Here is a 27,615-nt window from a genome sequence, read left to right as displayed (position 1 = left end):
ATATTACTTTAAGTTTGCATCTGTTGTGCCTTGTTTCATAGCAATTAACCTTTCATCAGTTCAGCCTTATCCCAGTATATCTTTATTGATCCAGCCATCTAAATGTCTGTGGCTTTGGTTCAGAATAAGGAAGTCCAATGTAATAGGGGGAGTCCAGCCTTCTCAGGTCACTGTAAATTAGAGATTTAGCATTACCATAGCCACTGAAAAGGGAGAGTGAGTCCAGCCACCTCGCAATCCGTGTAGACAGAGCTGCAGGCTGGGCCGCCACCCAATCAAAATAAACTAGGGTGTGTTATCTGTGGTTGGAGTTATTTATTGGTCTGGTGGTCCCTCCGCTGATCGGCCTGTGTAATCTGTGGTTGGAGTTATTTATTGGTCTGGTGGTCCATCCGCTGATCGGCCTGTAATCGGTGGTTGGAGTTATTTATTGGTCTGGTGATCCATTCGCTCTTTTCTGTTTTTGCTGATTTCTACTGTGATTCCAACTCTTAACAGAGGTGAATGATAATAAATCTAACACTGTCTTCTTCCATACCTCCCTCTGTGCTCTCAGAGTAATGCAGATCCTCGCTATATTTTTTTTCTCTCTCCAGGATATGCTTATGCAGTTAGCTAAAGCAGTGGCAAGTGCTGCAGCAGCTCTCGTTTTAAAAGCCAAGAATGTGGCTGAGCGGACTGATGACCCAATGCAGCAGGCGCAAGTCATTGCTGCTGCAACACAATGCGCACACTCCACTTCTCAGCTGGTAGCATGCACCAAGGTGAGCTAATGACCTGGCTCTTGGCAAACCTAATCCAGCTCTCTGGGGTAACCTTGCTTTCCTCCTCTTTTATTCCGTTAGGTCGTGGCCCCAACAATCAGTTCCCCTGTCTGTCAGGAACAGCTCCTGGAGGCTGGGAAGCAGGTTGCCAAATCAGTGGAAGGCTGTGTGGAGTCCTCAGAGGCTGCCACTAGTGACCCTGAACTTCTGAAGGCAGTAGGAGTGGCAGCTAATGCTGTGACACAAGCTCTGAATGACCTTCTTCAGCACATCAAAAGGCACGCAGCAGGTGGTCCACCCACTGGAAGATATGACCAGGCCACGGACACAATTCTTAACGTGACAGAGAATATCTTCAGCTCTATGGGGGATGCTGGTTAGTATAATTGCCAAATGGCTAGCCATAGAGCCTTTAACTAAACCTTTGTGGTATGTGGAGTCTATAACTCACCCTGTACGGTATGTGTGCCTGGCTGACGGACACCTAGTATATAACTCGCCATGTACGGTATGTGTGCCTGACTGACGGGTATACAGTGTATAACTCGCCCTGTACGGTATGTGTGCCTGCCTGACGGGTATATAGTGTATAACTCGCCCTGTACGGTATGTGTGCCTGGCTGATGGACACATAGTATATAACTCGCCCTGTACGGTATGTGTGCCTGGCTGACTTGTATACAGTGTATAACTCACCCGGCACAATATGCGTATGTGTGCTGGCTGACTGGTATATATTGTGTAACTCGCCCTGTACGGTATGTGTGCCTGGCTGATGGACACATAGTATATAACTCGCCCTGTATGGTATGTGTGCCTGGCTGACGGACGCATAGTATATAACTCGCCCTGTAGTGTATGGGTGCCTGGCTGACAGGTATACAGTGTATAACTCGCACTGTACGGTATGTGTGCCTGCCTGACGGGTATATATTGTATAACTCGCCCTGTACGGTATGTGTGCCTGGCTGACGGGCACATAGTGTATAACTTGCCCTGGACGGTATGTGTGCCTGGCTGACGGGTATATAGTGTATAACTCACCGTGTACGATATGTGTGCCTGGCTGACAGATATATAGTGTATAACACACCCTGTACGGTATGTGTGCCTGGCCGACAGGTATATAGTGTATATCTCACCGTGTACGGTATGTGTGCCTGGCTGACAGGTATATATTGTATAACTCGCCCTGTGCGGTATGTGTTCCTGGCTGACTGGTATATATTGTGTAACTCGACCTGTACGGTATGTGTGCCTGGCTGACGGGTATGTATTGTATAACTCACCCTGTACGGTATGTGTGCCTGGCTGACTGGTATATATTGTAAAACTCACCCTGTACGGTATGTGTGTCTGGCGGACAGGTATATAATGTGTAACTCGCCCTGTACGGTATGTGTGCCTGACTGGTATATATTGTGTAACTCACCCTGTATGGTATGCGTGCCTGGCCGACAGGTATATATTGTATAACTCACCGTGTACGGTATGTGTGCCTGGCCGACAGGTATATAGTGTATAACTCGCCCTGTGCGGTATGTGTGCCTGGCTGACTGGTATATAGTGTGTAACTCGCCCTGTACGGTATGTGTGCCTGGCTGACGGGCACATAGTGTATAACTTGCCCTGGACGGTATGTGTGCCTGGCTGACGGGTATATAGTGTATAACTCACCGTGTACGATATGTGTGCCTGGCTGACAGATATATAGTGTATAACACACCCTGTACGGTATGTGTGCCTTGCCGACAGGTATATAGTGTATATCTCACCGTGTACGGTATGTGTGCCTGGCTGACAGGTATATATTGTATAACTCGCCCTGTGCGGTATGTGTTCCTGGCTGACTGGTATATATTGTGTAACTCGACCTGTACGGTATGTGTGCCTGGCTGACGGGTATGTATTGTATAACTCACCCTGTACGGTATGTGTGCCTGGCTGACTGGTATATATTGTAAAACTCACCCTGTACGGTATGTGTGTCTGGCGGACAGGTATATAATGTGTAACTCGCCCTGTACGGTATGTGTGCCTGACTGGTATATATTGTGTAACTCACCCTGTATGGTATGCGTGCCTGGCCGACAGGTATATATTGTATAACTCACCGTGTACGGTATGTGTGCCTGGCCGACAGGTATATAGTGTATAACTCGCCCTGTGCGGTATGTGTGCCTGGCTGACTGGTATATAGTGTGTAACTCGCCCTGTTTGGTATGTGTGCCTGGCTTACTGGTATATATTGTGTAACTCTCCCTGTACGGTATGTGTGCCTGGCTGACGGGTATATAGTCCATAACTCACCGTGTACGGTATGTGTGCCTTGCTGACGGGTATATATTGTATAACTCACCGTGTACGGTATGTGTGCCTGGCTGATAGGTATATATTGTATAACTCACCCTGTGCAGTATGTGTGCCTGGCTGAATGGTATATATTGTGTAACTCACCCTGTACGGTATGTGTGCCTGGCTGACGGGTATATAGTCCATAACTCACCGTGTACGGTATGTGTGCCTTGCTGACGGGTATATATTGTATAACTCACCGTGTACGGTATGTGTGCCTGGCTGATAGGTATATATTGTATAACTCACCCTGTACGGTATCTGTGCCTGGCTGACAGGTATATAGTGTGTAACTAGCACTGTACGGTATGTGTGCCTGGATGACGGGTAATGTATTGTGGTACTCGCCCTGCACGTTATGTGTGCCTGGATGACGGGTAATGTATTGTGGTACTCGCCCTGCACGTTATGTGTGCCTGGCTGACTGGTGTATATATTGAATAACTCACCCTGTTCAGTATGAGGCTTCTGTAATTGCCATACTGTTGTACTGTACACACCGTGCTTGGTTCACGGATCTCCTCGAGCAAAGGTAGGCAACCTGTGGCATGTGTGTCATGCATGGCACTTGGGCTGCCTTTGCACGGCACTCAAGGCTGGTAGAGCCCAACTGGTTTTAGACCTCAGAAATCCCAGTGTGGCTTCAGATATCTGCTAGTACAAAAAGGTGTCTTTTAACCTCAATTTATGCATTACAGCACTTAGAGAAAGTTATCTCAGAAAATTTCTTGAGAACTTATGAACGGGCAATCCGCACCAGAGTAGAGCTGCCCTTGAACTGTACCTGACCTGCCCGGTCTCCACTGGAACCCAAGAAAGCCACCCACACTTCTAGACATATGCAGACCTGAAGAATCAGCCTTTACTTTATACAAAAATACAAACAACCCACAAACACAACACAACACTACTGACAATACACATACACAACCCCACAAACAGCCCCTCACATGCATCAAACACACTATGTGACATATACACCCACACACCCACACAATTCAACAAGAAGCCACCATACACAGCCCACATGCACAGGTATAATACACAATACAACAAACTACTTATGGATATATACAATATAACAGGCCACATACTAGGGATCGACCGATATTGATTTTTTAGAGTCGATACCGATAATCTGTGAACTTTCAGGCCGATAGCCGATAACTTCCCGATATTCTGTAAATTTACCATTTTGGTAAATAATGGTAAAAAAAAAAAAAAGGTAAATGCACAAAATATACAAGTCATGTGTAGTAGATGCATTGTCATTAGACAGGGGAGCTGTGTGTGTTTGTGTAGTGGATGCAGCGCGTGTGTGTGTGTGTGTGTGTGTGTAGTGGATGCAGCGCGTGTGTGTGTGTAGTGGGTGCAGCGTGTGTGTGTGTGTGTGTAGTGGATGCAGCGTGTGTGTGTGTGTGTAGTGGATGCAGCGTGTGTGTGTGTGTGTAGTGGATGCAGCGTGTGTGTGTAGTGGATGCAGTGTGTATATGTGTAGTGTGCATTATATACACACACTACACAAACACACTGCATTATATAAACACACTGCATTCACTATACAGACACTACCCAAACACACACACACTGCTTTTTATATAAACACACTACACAAACACTGCATTACATACAGTGTGTTTGTGTAGTGTGTTTATATAATGCAGTGTGTGTGTGTTTCTGTAGGTATGTCATTTGGGGGGAGGGGGCATTTTTTTATTTAATTTTATTTTGAAATATTTAATTATTATAACTTTTTTAGTCCCCCCTCCCTGCTTGTTACCTGGCCAGGGAAGGGGGCTATATCATTCTGTGGTGGTCTGGTGGCATGGAAAGTACATTGGGGACCCAGCAAGCGCTTACTTACCTTCCCAGCAGCTCTGTTGTCTAAATCTTGCGGCCTGATAGCGAGATTTACATGGGGAAGCTGAAGAGAGCTTCTGGGAAGGTAAGTAAGAGCTTGCTTGGCCCCCCAGGGCCGCCAGGCTTGTAACGTGCCCGGCAGTCCTGGTATGTATTATCGGCAATATCCGGTATCTCTGTTGTCCGATACCAATATTTCCGAAAATACAGAATATGGGCGATCCCTACCACATACGCAACACTACAAAGTAATTACAGCACTCATAAATAACACAAGCAGAATATTTAAATATACACACCTCAATTAAAAAATATATATATATATATAGGATCAGCACACCAAGGGATTTCCAGGTCTTATTTTGGCACAGTATTACTAAAAGGTTGCCTATCCCTGTCCTAGAGCTTTGGATAGGAAATCTTTGGTATTTTCTAGGAGCAATGTGGGAATATCCGTGCAAATATTCAGGATGATCCAGCTGTCACAGTTTCTGTGAGAGAGTCACAGGAACGGTCTACCAGAAGCTAATGTTCTGAGGATTCAAGATGTTTTTACAAGCAGGGTTTCTCCTAGGGGTTCATGTCTTTTCACCTTTAAAAGTCCTTCAGTCTTTAGTACATTGTGAAATAGGAATCTGACCTCTTGTCTTTTTATGATAAAGTTCTTGTTTGCAGGCTGTGCTGTAGTGTTAGAACTGTAATTCTATCTTGGAATTTAAGTTGAGTGTTGTGGAAGTATTCTTCATTCAATGTCCCACTCTGAAGGCAGTAATTATGCCGGCTAAGTGGCTGGGAGTGGTTACTTTTCATCTGAAAGACATGTCTCATGAAGTAGTTATACATGCGCAAGTCTTTTCCAGTATTGCAACGACATGGAGATATGGTGAACTAGTCACAAGGCATACGGAATGACATTTCAGGGGCTTGTCACCTCCATTGCTGAGCTGCTCATGGGAGAAAACTGAATTTTTTTTACTAACCAGTAAATTGTCCTTTGACTATTTAGGATACAGGGTAAGAACTGTGTATTTTTCTATTAGGAGAAGTGTATCATGGAAAAAGGCTAAGGAGGCGCAGAAGGGGAAGACTATAGAAAAATAAACCAATTCTCGTTAAAGACTCCTTGATTTAGAATGCATACTTTCCATGTCGGCCATATTGAGTATTTTGTAATGCAGGTGTTCCTCTATGCGTGCAGGTGAAATGGTCCGCCAGGCTAGAATCCTTGCGCAAGCAACGTCAGACCTTGTTGGTGCCATTAAAGCGGATGCTGAACAAGAAAGTGACTTGGAAAATTCCCGCAAGTTGTTGAGTGCTGCCAAACTGTTGGCAGATGCCACTGCCAGAATGGTGGAAGCTGCGAAGGTTTGATTTTACTGTGCTATTATACACAGGTTAAATGACCTCTTGTGTGCTTGGTTTCGCAATGCACCTAAAATAAACGCGCGTCTTTTTTGGTTTTTTTTCAACTTAGGGAGCTGCTGCCCACCCTGATAGCGAGGAACAGCAGCAGAAACTACGAGAAGCTGCCGAAGGTCTCCGTATAGCAACTAATGCTGCTGCTCAAAATGCGATAAAGAAAAAACTGGTGCACAAACTGGAGGTAAGTTACATGTTCACAGCGTAATGACTGATGTGTAGAGATGTAATGTCATGTTTACATGTTACATTACAGTAGAGGGAGGTACAGTAAGTGCAGTAGGTATACAGTGTATGTATATTATATTTATATAACGCTAACAGGTGTACTCAGCACGTTACAGGTTACATTACAGTAGAGGGAGGTACAGTAAGTGCAGTAGGTATACAGTGTATGTACATTATATTTATATAGCGCTAACAGGTGTACTCAGCACTTTACAGGTTACATTACAGTAGAGGGAGGTACAGTAAGTGCAGTAGTTATACAGTGTATGTATATTTTATTTATATAGCGCTAACAGGTGTACTCAGCACTTTACAGGTTACATTACAGTAGAGGGAGGTACAGTAAGTGCAGTAGTTATACAGTGTATGTAGATTTTATTTATATAGCACTAACAGGTGTACTCAGCACGTTACAGGTTACATTACAGTAGAGGGAGGTACAGTAAGTGCAGTAGGTATACAGTGTATGTATATTTTATTTATATAGCACTAACAGGTGTACTCAGCACGTTACAGGTTACATTACAGTAGAGGGAGGTACAGTAAGTGCAGTGGGTATACAGTGTATGTATATTTAATTTATATAGCACTAACAGGTGTACTCAGCCCTTTACAGGTTACATTACAGTAGAGGGAGGTACAGTAAGTGCAGTAGGTATACAGTGTATGTATATTATATTTATATAGCGCTAACAGGTGTACTCAGCACTTTACAGGTTACATTACAGTAGAGGGAGGTACAGTAAGTGCAGTAGGTATACAGTGTATGTATATTTTATTTATATAGCACTAACAGGTGTACTCAGCCCTTTACAGGTTACATTACTGTAGAGGGAGGTACGGTAATTGCAGTAGGTATACAGTGTATGTATATTTATAAAGTGTGAACAGGTGTACTCAGCATTTTACAGGTTACATTACAGTAGAGGGAGGTACAGTAAGTGCAGCATATTAATGAGGCCATCCAATGCAGGTCTGTTCTTGGACGAGCAGTGCAGTCTGTCTGTCTGTAGAGGAGAGTGTAGTAGGTTGGATAGAAAAAGATATGTCAAAAAGAGTGAACCCGGTGGCACACACCACCAAAGAAAGACTCACTCAGTGGAGCGCTAATGGAATACGCTTACCCTACTACACTGAGGGGGTCAGATGACAGTATTCTCCCACTCGTAGGGATATATAAAGACAATGTCATCTAGAACAGAAAAAATAAACACAAAATGGTGTAGTATGTCAATGAAACCAAAATGTGATATGTAGGAGATTTAGACCAAACTCACATGGTATAGAGCCCTTCTAGGATAGGCTCAAGTCTCAAAAGCAGGGGTATGTAAGCTCATACCAGACCCTCTCCGAATTCTTGACCCAATGGTTTTCAGATATTTGGAGACATAAAGGAGACAAGGTGCCCTAGTGCAGGATTGTAAAGATAAAATAACTAAAGTGACAGTGCATGGGCTTGCTCGCCTTAAATAGAGACAATTGTACTAGGCTCTAAGTGTCAGGGCATATGTGTCTTTAAAGGACACTGCCCTTCTTGCATACAGGAACAGGAAACCGTTAAGGGTCCACTGGATTGGAATTGGCATAAAATAACACTTTATTGTAATATACAAAAATAAATATAAAAAACTTGTATAAGTGATGCCAGTCTCAGAAATCTGTGAAGTGGACTGTAACGGACTGTTTCAGCAGACAAGGGGTTAAAATCGTTTAGGCGATAATCCCCTTTTCACAGATTTCACAGCTACTGTAAAATCACCAAAACTCACAAATTGGATATAGGTGAATGCACCAAACTCCCGAACTGCATACAAGGGAATAAGGTAGCACTCCAAACTCCCGAACTGGAACCTCACGAATAGCTGCTAGCAGACGAACAGGAAAAGCTCCCAAGCGGCTTACACTCCTGGCAGTCAGTCCCTATCAGCATACAGTGAATCCCCCCCAAAAACGAGACAAGGCTCCGTGTTGAGGGTCAAGCAGTGGTCTGTTTATTGAGGGCTACCTGCCCCTGTATTTATGCAGGTCTCCCACCTGGTGGACACTCCCCTAGGGGACCAGATGGAAGACTGTAACACAGACAGACATGTATCACATTACAGACTCACAGAAGCAAAACATCCCGACAATGAGATAATTGTAGAAGTAATTCAATTATCTCCCAGGACAAAGGCAAAACTCCATTACACACGTGGGGACCTAAATACAGTAATATGCTTTAAAATACATGAAGTTACTTTTTATACATTAAACATAGACATGTCACATATCCCCAGATAGCTCAGGTCTGAGTGCACATTATTAGGTGAATGGTACTCAGACCACACGAATACAGTTTAATCACCATGGAGCCAAAGTCTTTAAACACGAATAGGCTCCATGGCATAGCTATCTGGGTTACCACAAATTCACATGAAACAAAATACCGAATGAACGGCTGTTCAGCTACATCCCCACGAATAGGAACCATGAGACGGACGGCTCAGCGGTGTTCGTGCAAATAAGTGTCCGTTTATAGTTCCATAGTTTAGGTGCCGAACACCGCTGGCCGTACGGGACTTGTAAAATGGCCGCCGCCACGTGTTCGGTCGACGAACAAAGACCACCCTGCCTTCGTCAATTAAGCTGCGGTTAACCGCAGCTTCAGGGTGGTCAATTGGTGGCACACTCCAGCTCCCAGGTGGTCGTGCAATCGTTAGTTTGTTCGGTAGATAAAATCTACCGAACACCCCGGTAGAAAAGGCACGAATAAGCCTTTCTGCAGGGAAAATAAGTCTTTTAAAGTCTGGTCCATAGTCCAAAGGCAGCAGGCGGGCAACCAGGCTCCTCCAATGCAATGTGGCGAGATTGGTCTCGTCACATGGACTCTCTCTTCTCTCCGAGACGCGTTTCGCCGGTCGGCTTTCTCAATTGGATTGTCTGTTTCTTGAAAAGGCTGTTTTTATATCTGTGATCTTGATCTGATTGGTCGCCGTGCTCCTTAAGTGGTCGGGGGTGTGTGTGGTTTCAGCTGTTGCTCATAACTCCTTCATCCGAACCCGGAAGTGACGTCGCGGACCAGACGTACGCCCCTCTTGATGTCGTAGCATTGCGTCTGCACACACCACATTAGAGTTCAGGCAACCATCTTGCGTATGGGCAATTCATTCTAAATATACATGTCCATTCATGGCAAAGTATTCCACAGGACTTATAGTCCATAGATGTCTCGTATAGATGGAATACGTTACCATACAGGGGATTAAAACATAGGGTAGAAAGAAAGGAGACAACATTAATAAATATAGGATAAAAAAATCAAAAGTGAAATACCTTATTGGAGTTTCGCTGTTTATAACAGCAGGTTCTTATCAACATGTATTAGGGATGATGGCTTCTAAATGTAATAGGTGAATTCAAATACCGTGTATATATAATAATGGTGTATGGATAGAACTTGGTGTTTGCAGTGATTTATACACGAAGGTATATCCATACACAGTTCTACTATATACACGATATTTGAATTCACCGATTATATAAAGCCGACCGGCGAAACGCGTCTTGGAGTTAGAGAGTCACATCACTGATTTCCGGGATGGGTATCACCTATACAAGTTTTTTATATTTATTTTTGTATATTACAATAGTGTTATTTTATGCCAATGCCAACCCAGTGGACCCTTAACTGTTTCCTGTTCCTGTATGCAAGAAGGGCAGTGTCCTTTAAAGACACATATGCCCTGACACTTAGAGCCTAGTACAATTGTCTCTATTTAAGGCGAGCAAGCCCATGCACTGTCACTTTAGTTATTTTATCTTTACAATCCTGCACTAGGGCACCTTGTCTCCTTTATGTCTCCAAATATCTGAAAACCATTGGGTCAAGAATTCGGAGAGGGTCTGGTATGACCTTACATACCCCTGCTTTTGAGACTTGAGCCTATCCTAGTAGGGTTCTATACCATGTGAGTTTGGTCTAAATCTCCTACATATCACATTTTGGTTTAATTGACATACTACACTATGTTCTAGAAGACATTGTCTTTATAAATCCCTACGAGTGGGAGAATACTGTCATCTGACACCCTCAGTATATAGTAGGGTAAGCGTATTCCATTAGCGCTCCACTGAGTGAGTCTTTCTTGGTTGGTTGTTCCACCGGGTTCACTCTTTTTGACATATCTATTTGTGTTAACTTGGGATACTTGTTGAGCTGCTGTATATTTTTATTTGATGTGTATTTACTATTAAGCACCTTATATATTGCACAGAGCACGTTTTCCTTGGATAGAAAGTGTTAGAGAGAGAGAAATAGTTGAGCTGAAACAAAAGTTTGTAGATAAGCGGTATCCAGGGAATGTTAAGGCTAGAGAGAAGAGATATGTTGTATGTACAGTTATGGATGACTCAGACTCCTATCTTTCTCTCAGCAAGCGGCCAAACAAGCTGCTGCCTCTGCAACGCAGACAATTGCAGCAGCACAAAATTCAGCCTCCAGCAACAAGAACCCAGCTGCACAACAACAGCTAGTACAGAGCTGCAAGGTATGTATTCATCTCTACTCCATCACTCCTCCCTGGGGAATTTCCCTTCCCCAGCCCTCCTCCCCGGGGGATTGCATTCCCCCAGCCCTCCTCCCTGGGGGATTGCCCTCCCCTAGCCCTCCTCCCTGGGGGATTGCCCTCCCCTAGCCCTCCTCCCTGGGGGATTGCCCTCCCCTAGCCCTCCTCCCTGGGTGATTGCCCTCCCCTAGCCCTCCTCCCTGGGGGATTGCCCTCCTCCCTGGGGGATTGCCCTCCTCCCTTGGGGATTGCCCTCCTCCCTTGGGGATTGCCCTCCTCCCTGGGGGATTGCCCTCCTCCCTGGGGGATTGCCCTCCTCCCTGGGGGATTGCCCTCCTCCCTGGGGGATTGCCCTCCTCCCTGGGGGATTGCCCTCCTCCCTGGGGGATTGCCCTCCTCCCTGGGGGATTGCCCTCCTCCCTGGGGGATTGCCCTCCTCCCTGGGGGATTGCCCTCCTCCCTGGGGGATTGCCCTCCTCCCTGGGGGATTGCCCTCCTCCCTGGGGGATTGCCCTCCTCCCTGGGGGATTGCCCTCCCCCAGCCCTCCACCCTGGGGGATTGCCCTCCCCCAGCCCTCCACCCTGGGGGATTGCCCTCCCCCAGCCCTCCACCCTGGGGGATTGCCCTCCCCCAGCCCTCCACCCTGGGGGATTGCCCTCCCCCAGCCCTCCACCCTGGGGGATTGCCCTCCCCCAGCCCTCCACCCTGGGGGATTGCCCTCCCCCAGCCCTCCACCCTGGGGGATTGCCCTCCCCCAGCCCTCCACCCTGGGGGATTGCCCTCCCCCAGCCCTCCACCCTGGGGGATTGCCCTCCACCCTGGGGGATTGCCCTCCCCCAGCCCTCCACCCTGGGGGATTGCCCTCCCCCAGCCCTCCACCCTGGGGGATTGCCCTCCCCCAGCCCTCCACCCTGGGGGATTGCCCTCCCCAGCCCTCCACCCTGGGGGATTGCCCTCCCCCAGCCCTCCACCCTGGGGGATTGCCCTCCCCCAGCCCTCCTCCCTGGGGGATTGCCCTCCCCCAGCCCTCCTCCCTGGGGGATTGCCTTCCCCCAGCCCTCCTCCCTCCTCCCTGGGTGATTGCCCTCCTCCAGCCCTCCTCCCTCCTCCCTGGGTGAATGCCCTCCCCCAGCCCTCCTCCCTGGGGGATTGCCCTCCCCCAGCCCTCCTCCCTGGGGGATTGCCCTCCCCCAGCCCTCCTCCCTGGGGGATTGCCCTCCCCCAGCCCTCCTCCCTGGGGGATTGCCATGTAACAGGTAAATTAATTTAGTTTATACAGCCCTGGTCACACATCTCCTGGCTATGAGCCTGTGTGGAAAAATGGTTTAATTTTCAATCCAATGTTAATTTACATTAAAATGTTTTTTTTTGTTTTTAAATCTTCTGCTCTGTAATTTGTACTTGAATCACATACAGGAGGCTCCTGCATTGTCTAGCAAGCTATTAACATAGCAGGGGATACGAAAATCTTAATTAAACAGAACTTGCAATAAAGAAAGCCTAAATAGGGCTCTCTTTACAGGAAGTGTTTATGGAAGGCTGTGCAAGTTACATGCAGGGAGGTGTGACTAGGGTTCATAAACAAAGGGATTTAACTCCTAAATGGCAGAGGATTGAGCAGTGAGGCTGCAGGGGCATGTTCTATACAAAACAACGGATTCATTAAGCTAGTTATTTTGGTGACTATAGTGTCAATTTTAGGAAGTCCCCTCTCTAGGAGCTCACTCATTTGCTCAGTGTATCTCTGGGGTATGTTGCATTTTGCTGTATTGGTGTAGCGTATAAGATATTGAATAGTTATTAAACTTACAAATAATCTTTTTTAATATTTTCATTACTTTTTAGGTTGTGGCAGATCAAATCCCTATGTTAGTCCAGGGCGTTCGTGGAAGCCAGACCCAGCCAGACAGTCCCAGTGCGCAGCTTTCTCTCATCAGTGCCAGTCAGAACTTCCTCCAGGTATGTAATGTCCTGAATCAAGGCTGTTAGCAGAGAATGCAGCCTGAAATACACTGGTCATTAACAGGGATATACTGACCTGTCTGATACTGAGCATATTGGCCAGTTAGTATATTGCAGAGCGACTGGGAGAGTTCTAATATCACATGGTCACTAATAAGGATATACTGACCTGTCTGATACTGAGTATATAGGCCAGTCAGTCAATTTTGGGCACCTGTTGTAAAGAAGGATATCATGGCACTAAAAAAAGTGCAGAGACAAGCTACGAAATTGATAAAAGGAATGGAGCACTTTAGTTACGAACAATGGTTAAAAAATGTAAATCTCTTTAGTTTGGAAAAACAGCGCATCAGAGGGGATATGATAACATTATACAAATATATTCGGGGCCAGTACAAACCATTATTTGGAAATCTGTTCATAAACTGGGCTATACATAGGACACAAGGTCAAACTTCAAGACTGGAAGAAAGGAGATTTAATCTAAGGCAAAGAAAAGTTTTTTTTTTTTATAGTAAGAATTATAAGGATATGGAATTCTCTGCCTGAAGAGGTTGTTTTATCAGAGTCCATACAGATGTTTAAATAGCAATTGGATAAATACATGCAAAAACCCAACATACAGGGATATAATTTCTAATTAGTGGGGTAATAGCTGCTTGATCCAAGGAGAGATCTGACTGCCATTTTGGGTTCAAAAAGGATTTTTTTTCCTAGTTTGTCACAAAATCGGAAGTTCTTCAGACTGTTTTTTTTTTTTTTGCCTTATTTTGGATCAACAGCAAAAACATATGTGAGGAAGGCTGAACTTGATGGACGCAAGTCTCTTTTCAGCTATATAGCTATGTAACCAGTCAGTATATTACAGAGCGACTGAGAGAGTTTAGACCTGTCTGATACCGAGCACAGGATCCCTAACTGGTAGGCAGACAAAGAGCTGATTTCCAAACCTGTGAGCCTGCTGCTTTGTGTGTATCTGTCTTGCCATATCACATAATGTCTCTTAATATTAGTCATGCTTATATTTCTGTCTTCCGGCAGCCAGGGCACAGGCTTGTCTCCGCTGGTAAAGCCGCTGTCCCCACTGTCTCTGACCCAGCATCTGCCATGCAGCTTGGACAGTGCACGAAGAACCTTGCCACTGCTCTGGCTGAATTACGCACGGCGGCACAAAAGGTAACGCTAAGATAAGAAATATTTTTGGTAACGAGCGCAAAGTGTGCTTAATGATGTTTAAGCATGTTTAATCATTAAGCGTGGTACATGATTGATTAGTTTGCTACAATCTTCCTATTTTACTATGCTTCTTGCCAGAGCTAAGGGCAGTCTGGTAGAGCAGTAGAATGGTAGTAAGTAACTGAGGTAAAGCAGTCGCAGTTTACTATTTGGACGGAGACATTGAGTGGTGTTTACCAATCGAATCTTTGTAGATATTGCTGCTTTCTGAGTGTTAACACTTTTTCTATTGGAGGGGAATTGGGTTCTCAAATCATGAACTTTGTCTGCCGGAAGGACTTATAATCAGAGTTTTCAAAAGTCAAGTATCCTCTGGATTAAGGACGCAGAAATCCCCTAAAGCAGTTCAGCTTGCTGGCATGTCACATTACAGGTTTCCTGTTTCATTGTTTCTCTCTGAAAAGCAGTGTTGGCTTAAGTATGCGTGCCGCACATGTGCTATGATTATCAGTGATTATTTGTTTAAAAAAAAAAAAAATAATCTGATTGGACCCAAATGAATGATTTAGGGTGCATCTGGCAACAGAGAGGAGACTATTTTTGCGCTGTAATAAAGGTTAGTTTAATAGCTTTTAAAGAGTCTTCTGAGATACACACAGTTCAAGATGAGATCCCTGAATGAGTTCATTTTTTTTTGTTTCTGCATTGTGACCTGATTGGGCTTGTACTTTACATTCATTGGCTACTGTATTCTGTGTGTAGGCCCAGGATGCATGTGGACCTTTGGAAATCGACTCTGCTCTGAACCTTATTCGTTCTCTTGAGCAAGATTTACAGGAGGCAAAAGCAGCAGCTCGAGAGGGGAAACTTAAACCACTTCCAGGAGAGACTGTAAGTATGAAAAGTGGAGAGCAGCGTCCTCCCTCCCCAGTGGCAGGATGATTTACGGGGAGAGGAGAGCATTGTCCTCTATTAAAAGAGCTTAGTGGTGTTCTAGCAAAACCATTAACCAATCATTGATAAGAGGAGTAGTCTTGGAAGTTGGCAAATGTTGTGCCCATTCACAAGAAAGGTAATAGGGAGGAGTCGGGCAACTATAGGCCAGTAAGCCTTACTTCAGCAGTGGGGAAAGTGATGGAAACCATGTTAAAGGATAGGATTGTTGAATGTAGCGGAGAGCTGATTTCCCACAGTTTAACTCCACCAATATATTAAGAGGATGCAGGAACAAGTAATAAATCCAAGAGAATATCCAGCACAATCCGCAATAAAATCCAACAGTATCCCATCACCTTTCCCAATCACTGGACGACACACCGTATCAGGAGTAGAACTGAAGTTTAATGGCAACATTCCTGCTTTTATGAGATTCTCCCATGCAAGGGAGGGATTCACATCAATTACACATTACACCAATCATATAGACGTTACCTCCCACACATCTCCTCCCCTTAGCTTAACAGATAATACAATTATACTGTACATACTTTTCCCCACTTTATAGATGTACCCCAACTATGTGTGATATACCTTTAAATATGGTACCCCTGGTAGCCCTGATCTGGGTGAGAAACATCCCCAAATCACCCAGATCAGACCAGGGGTTTGGGAGTTATAGGAAAGTAAAGTTTTGACCGACCGCATGGGTAAAGATGCCGAAAATAGTTCCATGAGATCTGGCCCTGCGGTCGGTCTCTATTCGTGCCCCAAAAATCCCGAAAGGCTATGACACATAATGGAGTCGGTAACCGGATGAATCCCCTAGTTTGTGGGATTCATCCTACCGAACGACGGGCCGTTCGTGGTTTTCTTTCGGTAGTTTCTGCCGCCCTGGTGGTCTTAGCAGTGTTCGGCTAGTCGAGTGTCCGTTTTGAGTTCCAGACACTTGACAACCAAACACCGCTGTTCGTGGGTTTAAGATGGCCGCCGCCACGTGTTCGGCTACCGAAATGGCGGCCACCCAGGGAATATAGCAGCGTGTTCGTATGAACAAAGGGAATAGGAGAAGCGATCAGGGAGGTAAATTACATGAATATTGTACATCAGGGTGGTCCGGTTGTTCGGTACTTTGTTCGTATACCGAACAAAGTATGGCCATAGATGGTGTAATGTAAATCTGTGACCTCCAGGCATATGAAAAACCTCTGCAGTGCCAACAATAAAACAATAGATGGAACAGCCAAAAAGGGGTTCCGCTACATTGAACATCTACAAACACATGGGTTTACTTCAGGGAGATCATGCCAAACTAATCTTATTGATTTTTTGATAGTCCTAACCTCAACATCTGAGGAAAGGGATTTAGGGGTGATTATTTCTGATGACTTAAAGGGAAACTCCAGTGCCAGAAAAACGATCCGTTTTTCTGGCACTGGAGGGTCCCTCTCCCTCCCACCCACCAATCCCCGGTTACTGAAGGGGTGAAAACCCCTTCAGTCACTTACCTGGGACAGCGGCGATGTCCCTCGCCGCTGTCTCCGCCTCCGCGACGCTCCTCCTAATGATTACGTCGGCCGGTGGGCGAGACTAATCTCGCTCACCGGCCGAGGAGACCTAATGCGCATACGCGGAAATGCCGCGCATGCGCATTACGTCTCCCCATAGGAAAGCATTGAAAAATCATTTCAATGCTTTCCTATGGGGTTTTGAGCGACGCTGGAGGTCCTCACACAGCGTGAGGACGTCCAGCGACGCTCTAGCACAGGAAACCTGTGCTAGAACCCAGGAAGTGACCTCTAGTGGCTGTCTAATAGACAGCCACTAGAGGTGGAGTTAACCCTGCAATGTAAATATTGCAGTTTATGAAAAACTGCAATAATTACACTTGCAGGGTTAAGGGTAGTGGGAGTTGGCACCCAGACCACTCCAATGAGCAGAAGTGGTCTGGGTGCCTGGAGTGTCCCTTTAAAGGGAGACAGACAATGTAATAGAGCAGCAGGAAATGCTAGCAGAATGCTTGGTTGTATAGGGAGAGGTATTAGCAGTAGAAAGAGGGAAGTGCTCATGCCATTGTACAGAACACTGGTGAGACCTCACTTGGAGTATTGTACGCAATACTGGAGACCCTCTCTAAGGTATCAATATCCTTCTGAAGATAGAGTTCAGAGAAGGGCTACTAAACTGGTTCATGGATTGCAGGATAAAACTTACCAGGAAAGGTTAAAGGATCTTAACATGGATAGCTTGGAGGAAAGACGAGACAGGGAGGTTATGATAGAAACATTTAAATACATAAAGGGAATCAACACAGTAAAGGAGGCGACTATATTTCAAAGAAGAAAAACTACCACAAGAAGAGGACATAATTTTAAATTAGAGGGACAAAGGTTTAAAAATAATATCAGGAAGTATTACTTTACTGAGAGGGTAGTGGATGCATGGAATAGCCTTCCAGCTGAAGTGGTAGAGGTTAATACATTGAGGGAGTTTAAGCATGCGTGGGATAGGCATAAGGCTATCCTAACTATAAGATAAGGCCAGGGACTAATGAAAGTATTTAGAAAATTGGGCAGACTAGATGGGCCGAATGGTTCTTATCTGCCATCACATTCTATGTTTCTGACTAAAAATGTATATTTTCCATGTGTGTTTGTTTGTGAGTGTGTGTATATCTCTGTCTATATGTGTATCAGTCTGTCTGTGTGTCTGTATGTGTGTTTCTGTGTGTATATCTTTCTGTATGGGTATATGCATGTATTTTTATCTGTGTGTGTATCTGTCTGTGTATGTGTTTCTGTGTGTGTCTGTCTGTATCTGTGTCAGTGTGTAGACCTCTGTATCTGTGTGTCCGCATCTCTGAGTGTCATCCTGTATATCTGAATGTTTGTCATTAAGTGTCTCTCTTGATATGTGTGTCTGTGTATCTACATGTGTGTCAGTGTGTGCCACTGTGTGTCTGTCAGTGTGTATCTGTGCGTCTGTATGTGTTAGTGTGTCTGTGTAACTACATATGTGTCTGTATCTGCATATATGTCAGGGTGTGTTTATTTATCTGTATCTGTGTTCGTGTATCTCTCTGCTTGTGTGTATCTATGTATTGTCTGTGTATTTGGATGTCCGTACCTGTGTATGTTTGAGCCTATCCTTACAAGGACTTTCCCTTGCTGAATCCCCTGCAAGCTGGAACAGCAGACACAGGGGTTAAATCTTCCTTCCCTCCAGTAAACGTACGGACGACACACAATTCTGGAGGTTTAAGCACTGACTAATCTTTATTGAAGCATACAGCTTTTTATGCACAGACCCCCTGTAGGGGATCTCCATTCCACACAACACAAATCCAGGCAGGAGGGTTACAGATAGCCATCTCCCACTCTGGGAAACATTACACAGGGATGTATATTCAAACATTTTACTTACAGGGGGTAACCTTTTTGGCTCGGCACCCCAGGACGGGAAGAGGTCACATGGATAAAACCTATATCATTAGATAGCCCCGGGCCCCAACTGGGATCCCTGCAAATAGCGGAGCTATTGGATGGACAGAGCCCGAGATATCAGCGTTTAAAGTCTGCTCGCGGCTCCTTACAACTCAAATGAGTTCCATGAAGTTGCTTGGTTTAGTCCGGCAAATTTAAACTTCGCGCCTATACCATGCAACAACCAATCAGCTGAAAGGCACAAAACCAAATCACGCTAATCAGCTTGCCTGGAGGAAAGGAGTTTCGCCGCCCAATCAGGCGAAAGGGCTCGAAACTCTATTACACCAATCGATTCTCAGGGGGGAGAGGGGATTCGCCGCCCAATCAGGAGAGAGGACGTGAAACCCAGTTTGAGAGAGAGAGAGAGAGCGCTCTCCCAGGAAGCTATTAGCCTAGTCTCGCAGCTCCCGGGCAGGGGGTGTAGACAGTGATCATAGCTCCTTTGGGAGTTAGTAGGACGATCCCCGACACGGGGGTCTGAGACAGTGCGCACGACGGTTCGGGATACGAATGCTGCCTCTGGTTGGCGTTTGGTTATACGAACCGGCGGCCACCCAAGGGAAGCATGCGCCACTTGTTTCCCTTGCAGTCTGTAGTTTGCACACACTAACTGTACATTCTAAATGAGGTGTCGGAGACGAACGGAAACCGTTCGTATGAGCTCTCCCAAACTGGGAGCAGGCAAAATACACAAATATATCACAGTTTACATGGGGAAACAGTACACCAGGGAAAATCGGGGAAATAAACATTGTGAACACAAAATGCAAGGCAAAATTATACGAACAGTCAGTAGGCATGGCACTTAGTGTATGTATCTATGTGTGACAAGAGCAATCTCGCCACATTGTATTGGAGAAGCCTGGTTGCCCGCCTGTTGCCTTTGGACTATGGACCAGACTTTTAAACGACTTATTTTATCTACAGAACAAACTACCGAAGGAGCGACAACCCGGGAGCTGGAGTGTGCCGCCAACTGACCACCCTGAAGCTGCGGTTAACCGCAGCTTAATTGATGAATGCAGGGTGGTCTTTGTTCGTTTACCGAACATGTGGCGGCGGCCATTTTAAAAGTCCCGTATGGCCAGCGGTGTTCGGCACTTAAACTATGGAACTATAAACTTGCACAAACACCGCTGAGGCGTCCGCCGCCTGGTTCTATTTCGTACCGATCTACAAATATATGTCCCTTCGGTATTTTGTGTGATGTGAATGTGTTAACCCAGATAGCACAGCCGTGGAGCCCATTCGTGTAATTAAAGACTTTGGCTCCATGGCAATTGAGCTGTGTGTATAGGATCTGAGCGCTATTCGGTAGTTTTGTGCGCTCAGATCCCAGCTATCTGGGGATATATGAAATGTCTGTGTATTATCTGGAAAATGTGACTTTATGTATTTTAAAGTATTTTACTGTTTTTGTGTCCCCATGTGTGTAATGGAGTTTTGCCTTTGTCCTGGGAGATAATTGAATTACTTCTCAATTATCTCCAGGGCAGAGGAGAGGAAGCCAAGATGCATTGTGGGGAAGTGTTGTGACTGTATGTCCTGAAATGCTACTTGTCTGTCCGTTGTTACAGTCTTCTATCTGGTCCCCTAGGGGAGTGTCCACCAGGTGGGAGACCTGCATAAATACAGGGGCAGGTAGCCCTCAATAAACAGACCACTGCTTGACCCTCAACACGGAGCTCTGTCTCCTTCTTGGGGGGATTCACTGTACGCTGTTAGAGACTGATTGCCAGGAGTGTAAACCGCTTGGGAGCTTTTCCTGTTTGTCTGCTAGCAGCTATTCGTGAGGTTTCGGTTCGGGAGTTTGGAGTGCTACCTTATTCCCTTGTATGCAGTTCGGGAGTTTGGTGCATTCACTTGTATTCAATTTGGGAGTTTGGTGTTCTACAGTAGCTGCCTTTATATCTGAAAGGGGAATATCGCCTAAACGGATTTTAACCCCTTGTCTGCTGAAATGGTCCGTTACACTATGTATCTGCATGTGTATCAGGGAATGTATCTCTGTGTATATGCATGTGTCTCTGTATGTATATGTGTGTCTGTTTGTCTGCATGTGTGTCAGGGTATGTGTCTGCATGATTCACTGTATGTATCTGTGTCTCGGTGTGTGCCAGGATATGTATCCATAAGTGTGTCAGGTTATGTGTTTCAGTATTTATATGTCTGTGCATTTGCATGTGTGTGTCTGTGTATCAGTGTGTCAGGGTATGTATATGTGTGTGGGTATTTATCTATGTGTCGTGGTGTGTATCTGTGTGTCAGGGTATATAATTTTCTTTTGGTTTAAGGATTGTTTTTATCTACAAAAGAGGGGCACAGCTATGGGCATCAGGTTTGCGCCCAGCTATGCCAATATTGGGAAGAGAGTGATACCCAAATCACATATCTAGACCTTAATATTTATATAAAAGGCAATACAATAAATACAAAAACACACTTTAAAGAGGTACATGTGAATAACTATATAGACACTAAAAGTTGCCACAATAAGATATGGCTAGATAGTATACCTACGAGCCTAATGATCAGATTATCCTCTTAAGGATGCAGCTTCAAAAACTGGACCTACCCTTAAAGGGACACTATAGTCACCTGAACAACTACAGCTTAATGTAGTTGTTCAGGTATGATCTATAGATCCCTGGAACCAGGTGAGTAAAAACTGCTGCCTGGAGAGTCCCTTTAAGGACGCAAGCATTTTTTGCTGTTTGTTTTCAACTTCCGTTTGCATTTTTCTTATTTATTGCACCAACACATGTTGTATATCGTTTTTTGTAAAGGACAAAAAGGGCTTTAATCTGATGTGATATATACATATATAAATTCTTATATATATATATATGCCAGGTCCAGCTAGGATTAACCCTTTTTTCTATAAACTCCGAAACTGCTATGTTTATATTAGGGTTAATCCAGCCTCTAGTGGCTCTCTCATTGACAGCCGCTAGAGGGCTTCCGCGCTTCTCACTGTGAAAATCACAGTGAGAAGACGCCAGCGTCCATAGGAAAGCATTGTGAATGAGCATTCAGCTATGGACTGGATGAATGCGCGCACGCGGCTCCTGTCGCGCATGCGCATTCAGCCGGGGATGAGGAGGAGAGTCCCCCGCCCGGCGCTGGAGAAAGAGGTAAGTTTAACCCCTTCCACCCCCTAGAGCCCGGCGGGAGGGGCACCCTCAGGGCACTATAGTGCCAGGAAAACGAGTTTGTTTTCCTGGCACTATAGTGGTCCTTTAAGGAAAGTAATTGAAAAAATATTCAATTAGTTGTTCTGATTTTCAGAGTACATAATATGTCTAGGATTTCAGCTTATTTTGAAAGTTACAGGTCACAAAATGCAAGGAGTAAAATACAATTTTAATGTGGAGCTATTTTAGAATTTATTATGTGTTTCTTGTAAGCTTAATAGCCATCACAGAAAGCAAAATTGCTGCACAAAAGTATATATTTATATAAAGCACACATCACAAGCTATTTACCAAAGGGTATTCTGACACTTTTTACGTAGCCATTTAGCCGCCAATCTCTGCTAAATAGTGTAGTAAAACTGTGTTTTTTTCAGATTTCTAACATACACACATAAAACAAGGATCTTTAATGTGTATTTAATAAAGATTATATATACTACTGCTATAAAAAAACATATTGTTTTCAGCCAAATCTATGCCTTTGCCACTTTCCTGTGAAGTTACAATGTCATAAGAGACCTGACCATTTCAGTTTTCACAGTGATGATTTTGATAGATGAATTTGATGGGGGCAAGTCTCATTTTGGGGCATTGTAGCCGTTTAACTGTTGAATTTATCGCTCAAAGACTTGCCATCTTTGAGGGACACTACAGTGTATCACATATGGTGTATATTGTGCCTTAACGTGATGCCATTTTTTCACCAGTTTATGTTAAACTTTGTGGTAAAATATCTTTTTTGCCATTTTTTACATACACATTACATTTTTTGGGGTCATTTTTCAAGTCTGGTATTCAAAACCCCATAATTATACTCTGCAAACTCTTCTGAATAAAACAATACCCCCAATGTATGTCTTTGCCACTGTCCTGTGAAGATACAGTGCCTTAGTGTCCTGACCATTACAGTTTTTACAATTAGAATTTTGATAAATGGATTTGATATTGTAGCAGTTTGACAGTTAAAATTACCCCATAAATGCATACCATTTGTGACAGTAGACACCACGGGCTATGTCATATGGTATATTTTGAGCTTTTTTTATACAGTTATGGCAGCACCAATTTCTTTCAAATTTTATCATATTGTTTCATTTTTGCATTTTTATACACGCGTATTTTAGTGGTTAATTTTGGAAACTTGATATATGCTACTGTAAATTAAATCACTTAATTATTCTCAGCTATATTTCCTGAGTACAAAATGACCCCCTTTGTATGCCTTAGCCAGGTTTTTGTGAAAAAATACAGGGCTAAAATCATACCCGGCCCAGTACAGTTTTTTTTTAAATGGCAAATTGACAATGGGTCTTTGTTTCATTTTGGGGCATTTTAGTCGCTCATATATTTAAATTACGCCACCAATGCATACCATTTACAAAAGTGGACACCATGGGGACTCTCACATAAAATATTATAAGCTTTATTGAAGTGACATTTTGTTTCAAAGTTTGTGGTATTCATTTTTATTTTAACATTTTTACATACACATCATAGTATTTTTGATGCTTATTTTTTAAATCTCACGTGTCCCACGGTCATAAAATTATCTTAGCTGTACTCCTCTTCTCAGTACAAATATTCCCCATACAAGGAGTGCAGAATTATTAGGCAAGTTGTATTTTTGAGGATGAATTTTATTATTGAACAACAACCATGTTCTCAATTAACCCAAAAAACTCATTAATAGCAAAGCTGAATATTTTTGGAAGTAGTTTTTAGTTTGTTTTTAGTTTTAGCTATTTTAGGGGGATGTCTGTGTGTGCAGGTGACTATTACTGTGCATAATTATTAGGCAACTTAACAAAAAACAAATATATACCCATTTCAATTATTTATTTTTACCAGTGAAACCAATATAGCATCTCAACATTCACAAATATACATTTCTGACATTCAAAAACAAAAACAAATCAGTGACCAATATAGCCACCTTTCTTTGCAAGGACACTCAAAAGCCTGCCATCCATGCATTCTGTCAGTGTTTCGATCTGTTCACCATCAACATTGCGTGCAGCAGCAACCACAGCCTCCCAGACACTGTTCAGAGAGGTGTACTGTTTTCCCTCCTTGTAAATCTCACATTTGATGATGGACCACAGGTTCTCAATGGGGTTCAGATCAGGTGAACAAGGAGGCCATGTCATTAGATTTTCTTCTTTTATACCCTTTCTTGCCAGCCACGCTGTGGAGTACTTGGACGCGTGTGATGGAGCATTGTCCTGCATGAAAATCATGTTTTTCTTGAAGGATGCAAACTTCTTCCTGTACCACTGCTTGAAGAAGGTGTCTTCCAGAAACTGGCATTAGGACTGGGAGTTGAGCTTGACTCCATCCTCAACCCGAAAAGGCTCCACAAGCTCATCTTTGATGATACCAGCCCAAACCAGTACTCCACCTCCACCTTGCTGGCGTCTGAGTCGGACTGGAGCTCTCTGCCCTTTACCAATCCAGCCACGGGCCCATCCATCTGGCCCATCAAGACCCACTCTCATTTCATCAGTCCATAAAACCTTAGAAAAATCAGTCTTGAGATATTTCTTGGCCCAGTCTTGACGTTTCAGCTTGTGTGTCTTGTTCAGTGGTGGTCGTCTTTCAGCCTTTCTTACCTTGGCCATGTCTCTGAGTATTGCACACCTTGTGCTTTTGGGCACTCCAGTGATGTTGCAGCTCTGAAATATGGCCAAACTGGTGGCAAGTGGCATCTTGGCAGCTGCACGCTTGACTTTTCTCAGTTCATGGGCAGTTATTTTGCGTCTTGGTTTTTCCACACGCTTCTTGCGACCCTGTTGACTATTTTGAATGAAACGCTTGATTGTTCGATGATCACGCTTCAGAAGCTTTGCAATTTTAAGAGTGCTGCATCCCTCTGCAAGATATCTCACTATTTTTGACTTTTCTGAGCCTGTCAAGTCCTTCTTTTGACCCATTTTGCCAAAGGAAAGGAAGTTGCCTAATACTTATGCACACCTGATATAGGGTGTTGATGTCATTAGACCACACCCCTTCTCATTACAGAGATGCACATCACCTAATATGCTTAATTGGTAGTAGGCTTTCGAGCCTATACAGCTTGGAGTAAGACAACATGCATAAAGAGGATGATGTGGTCAAAATACTCATTTGCCTAATAATTCTGCACTCCCTGTATGTATACCTTTGGAAAGTAGCAATCTTAATCCCAATCTAAATCCCTAATCCTAAACCAAATCCTAATCTCAAATCTAACCCTCAATCTAATAATAAACCCGTACCACAATCCTAACCCATAACGTAATCCCACGTGTAACCTTAATTATAACCTTAAACCTAATCTCAATCCTACCTTTAGCAATAGTGTTAAAATGATTCCTCCTGCTGGTGTCAGCAGAGGAATTCCCTTGCTACATTCAGCAAGGGATGCCCGTGCTGACCCTAATCCTAATCTGAAACATAATCCCAATACTACAATTAATTATAAACCTAATTTTAAGCATTAACTTAATAATAAACCTGATAATAAATCTAGTACTTATTCTAAACTGAATAATAATCCTTAATTTAATCTTAATCCCAAAGGTTTCCCTGTACTAATATCAGTACTGATATTATTAGTAAAGGGATTTTAAACTAAAATAGACATTTGTATGTTGCTGCCGTCTACTGGCTATTTTCAGTATTGCAGTCTCCAACCTCTTACATGGAAGACATTATGCCCAATGCAATGCGATCTGTGCTGGGCAACTGGAAATGCCCAGCACTGATCAGAATGACATTGGGGCATAAAGGGTGACCCTCCAAGGTCTGTTCAGACCCTGGGGGTCTCCCAAGCACCACATCACTTGATTGAATGACTGTAGCTGAGTTTGATCGCTCAGCCGCAGTGTTCTTTGTGGATTTAAATGGCTACATGCAGTGCTAACTTTCAGCACTGCATGCAGCTCATCAAAAAGTCTGGGGCCACTAAAAATGGCCCCAACTGACAGAGGGAAGCAGGGATTTAATCCTGCTCACACTACATTGCTGTCTATGGGGATTTGAATCCCCGTTAAAAGAGCTGCTTGCTGACCCCACTTTGAGCTCTGCATGCAGCTCAGCTGTCAGTCTGGGGACATTAAAAACTACCCCATTTTTAAAAAACAAGTGTAGGACATTAAAAAGAGATTTATACAAAAAGGATATGATAATAAAATGATAGAATCCACCATTAACAAGACATTGGCCATAAATCAAAAAGACCTAATACACAAGGATTTTTCACTACCTATCGTGCTGGATTATAATAATAAAAATATCTAAAAAAGATTTTGAATAAGCACTAGAACTTATTAAAAGATGATGCTATTTTAAAAGATCTAATTCCTGAGAAACCTAAAGTAGTATTCAGAGGTGCTCCAAATCTAAGATTTTTCTTTACAAAAATTACACCAAAGAACACGAAAAAAGACCGGATGACTTTGTCAAATAAAAAAGTTTTTAGAAATGCAACTCGTGTTTAGCGTGTAAAAAAACTAATTTGACAGTAAAATTAAGAACCACTTTTAATTCAATCACTGGAAACATTTTTAATTTTGAAGATATAATCACCTGCAATAGCAGGAATGTGATCTACTTATTGGAGTAGATATCAGAGTAGGAGATGGTATTGGAGTAGGTATCAGACAGGTCTGTATATCCTTATTAGTGACCATGTGATGTCAGAACTCTCCCAGTCTCTCTGTAATATAAAGACTGTTAGTGGCAATGTGATGTTGGGCTGTATTATGGAATGTAAAAATAAAAAGAAAGTTTAGAAATCTCTAATATTATCGGAATTTAAAGTAACAGATAAAAAAATTCCATATAATAATTATATAAAAAAATATAAAATATAAAGTGTGGCAAACCTAGCCACTTCTGAACTATATTCATTGCAGGTTGTCCATAGGCTGAATGTATAACGTGTTCCGTTGACTGTATGTGTATTGTATTGTGACCGTTCGCATGCTGGCAGCCGTATGCCGCCAGCATACAAAGCATTCGTACGACGAAACACGGCTATCCTGGCCGTTCGCCGTACGAATGTGGACTCCCCAGGTAGACCACACATTCACAGGTCGTGTGGCACCAATTAACCGGTTGCAACATTGTTGCAATCGGTAATTAAGGGCTCTCCTAGGTGGCCGTCGATCCGCTACCGACCATGCGGCGGTCGGCCATCTTGGATCCTTTGTCTCTGCAGCGGTGTTCGGTCGTCGAGAGCCTGGAACTGGAAACGGTTACTCGGTGATCCGAACACCGCTGGACTTCCAGAGCGTTCGGGAGTACCGCGTTCGGTACATTATGTGTCCCGTACTTATTCGGTACTTTTAAACTCACCTTGATGTTTAAATGTATTATGTGCGGCGTTCGGTCAATTCAGCTGGGATCGGAGCGGTATTCTCACAAAGTGTGCGCCCCGACCCCAGCTATCTACCGAACGTTCGGTTATTCTAAAGTACCGAATATTACGGGAATTATGTATTTTAATGTCAATTGTCGGTTTTGCTGCACGAGGGGATAATCCACTTAATCGTCCATTTTAGTGGGAGTATCCTTCTCGTGCAGCGATGCCTGTTGGGAAAGTCACAATGCATGTTGGGAGAAATCCCCTGGAATATCTGTATGGAAACCCCTTGCATGGGGAACTGCATAAATACGCTGCCTGTGAATAAACCGAGTTAGTTGACTCCC

The 27,615-nt window shown here is 43.9% G+C and overlaps 1 protein-coding gene across 2 annotated transcripts in view; it reads left to right on the top strand.

Annotated features, from left to right (window-relative positions):
- Positions 1 to 27,615, top strand: part of LOC134610544 (talin-1) — a 180,134-nt gene that overhangs the window by 111,365 nt on the left and 41,154 nt on the right. For both annotated transcript variants that reach the window (XM_063453511.1, XM_063453510.1), the window contains 8 exons: positions 597 to 764; positions 846 to 1,140; positions 6,178 to 6,344; positions 6,454 to 6,582; positions 11,039 to 11,152; positions 13,017 to 13,130; positions 14,175 to 14,309; positions 15,072 to 15,200. In XM_063453511.1, coding sequence (XP_063309581.1) covers positions 597 to 764; positions 846 to 1,140; positions 6,178 to 6,344; positions 6,454 to 6,582; positions 11,039 to 11,152; positions 13,017 to 13,130; positions 14,175 to 14,309; positions 15,072 to 15,200 — 1,251 coding nt within the window. The remainder of the gene's footprint in view (positions 1 to 596; positions 765 to 845; positions 1,141 to 6,177; positions 6,345 to 6,453; positions 6,583 to 11,038; positions 11,153 to 13,016; positions 13,131 to 14,174; positions 14,310 to 15,071; positions 15,201 to 27,615) is intronic.

This window comes from Pelobates fuscus, chromosome 5 (genome assembly GCF_036172605.1).
Source record: "Pelobates fuscus isolate aPelFus1 chromosome 5, aPelFus1.pri, whole genome shotgun sequence".
NCBI lineage: Eukaryota > Metazoa > Chordata > Amphibia > Anura > Pelobatidae > Pelobates > Pelobates fuscus.
This window is presented reverse-complemented; position numbering and strand designations above follow the sequence as displayed.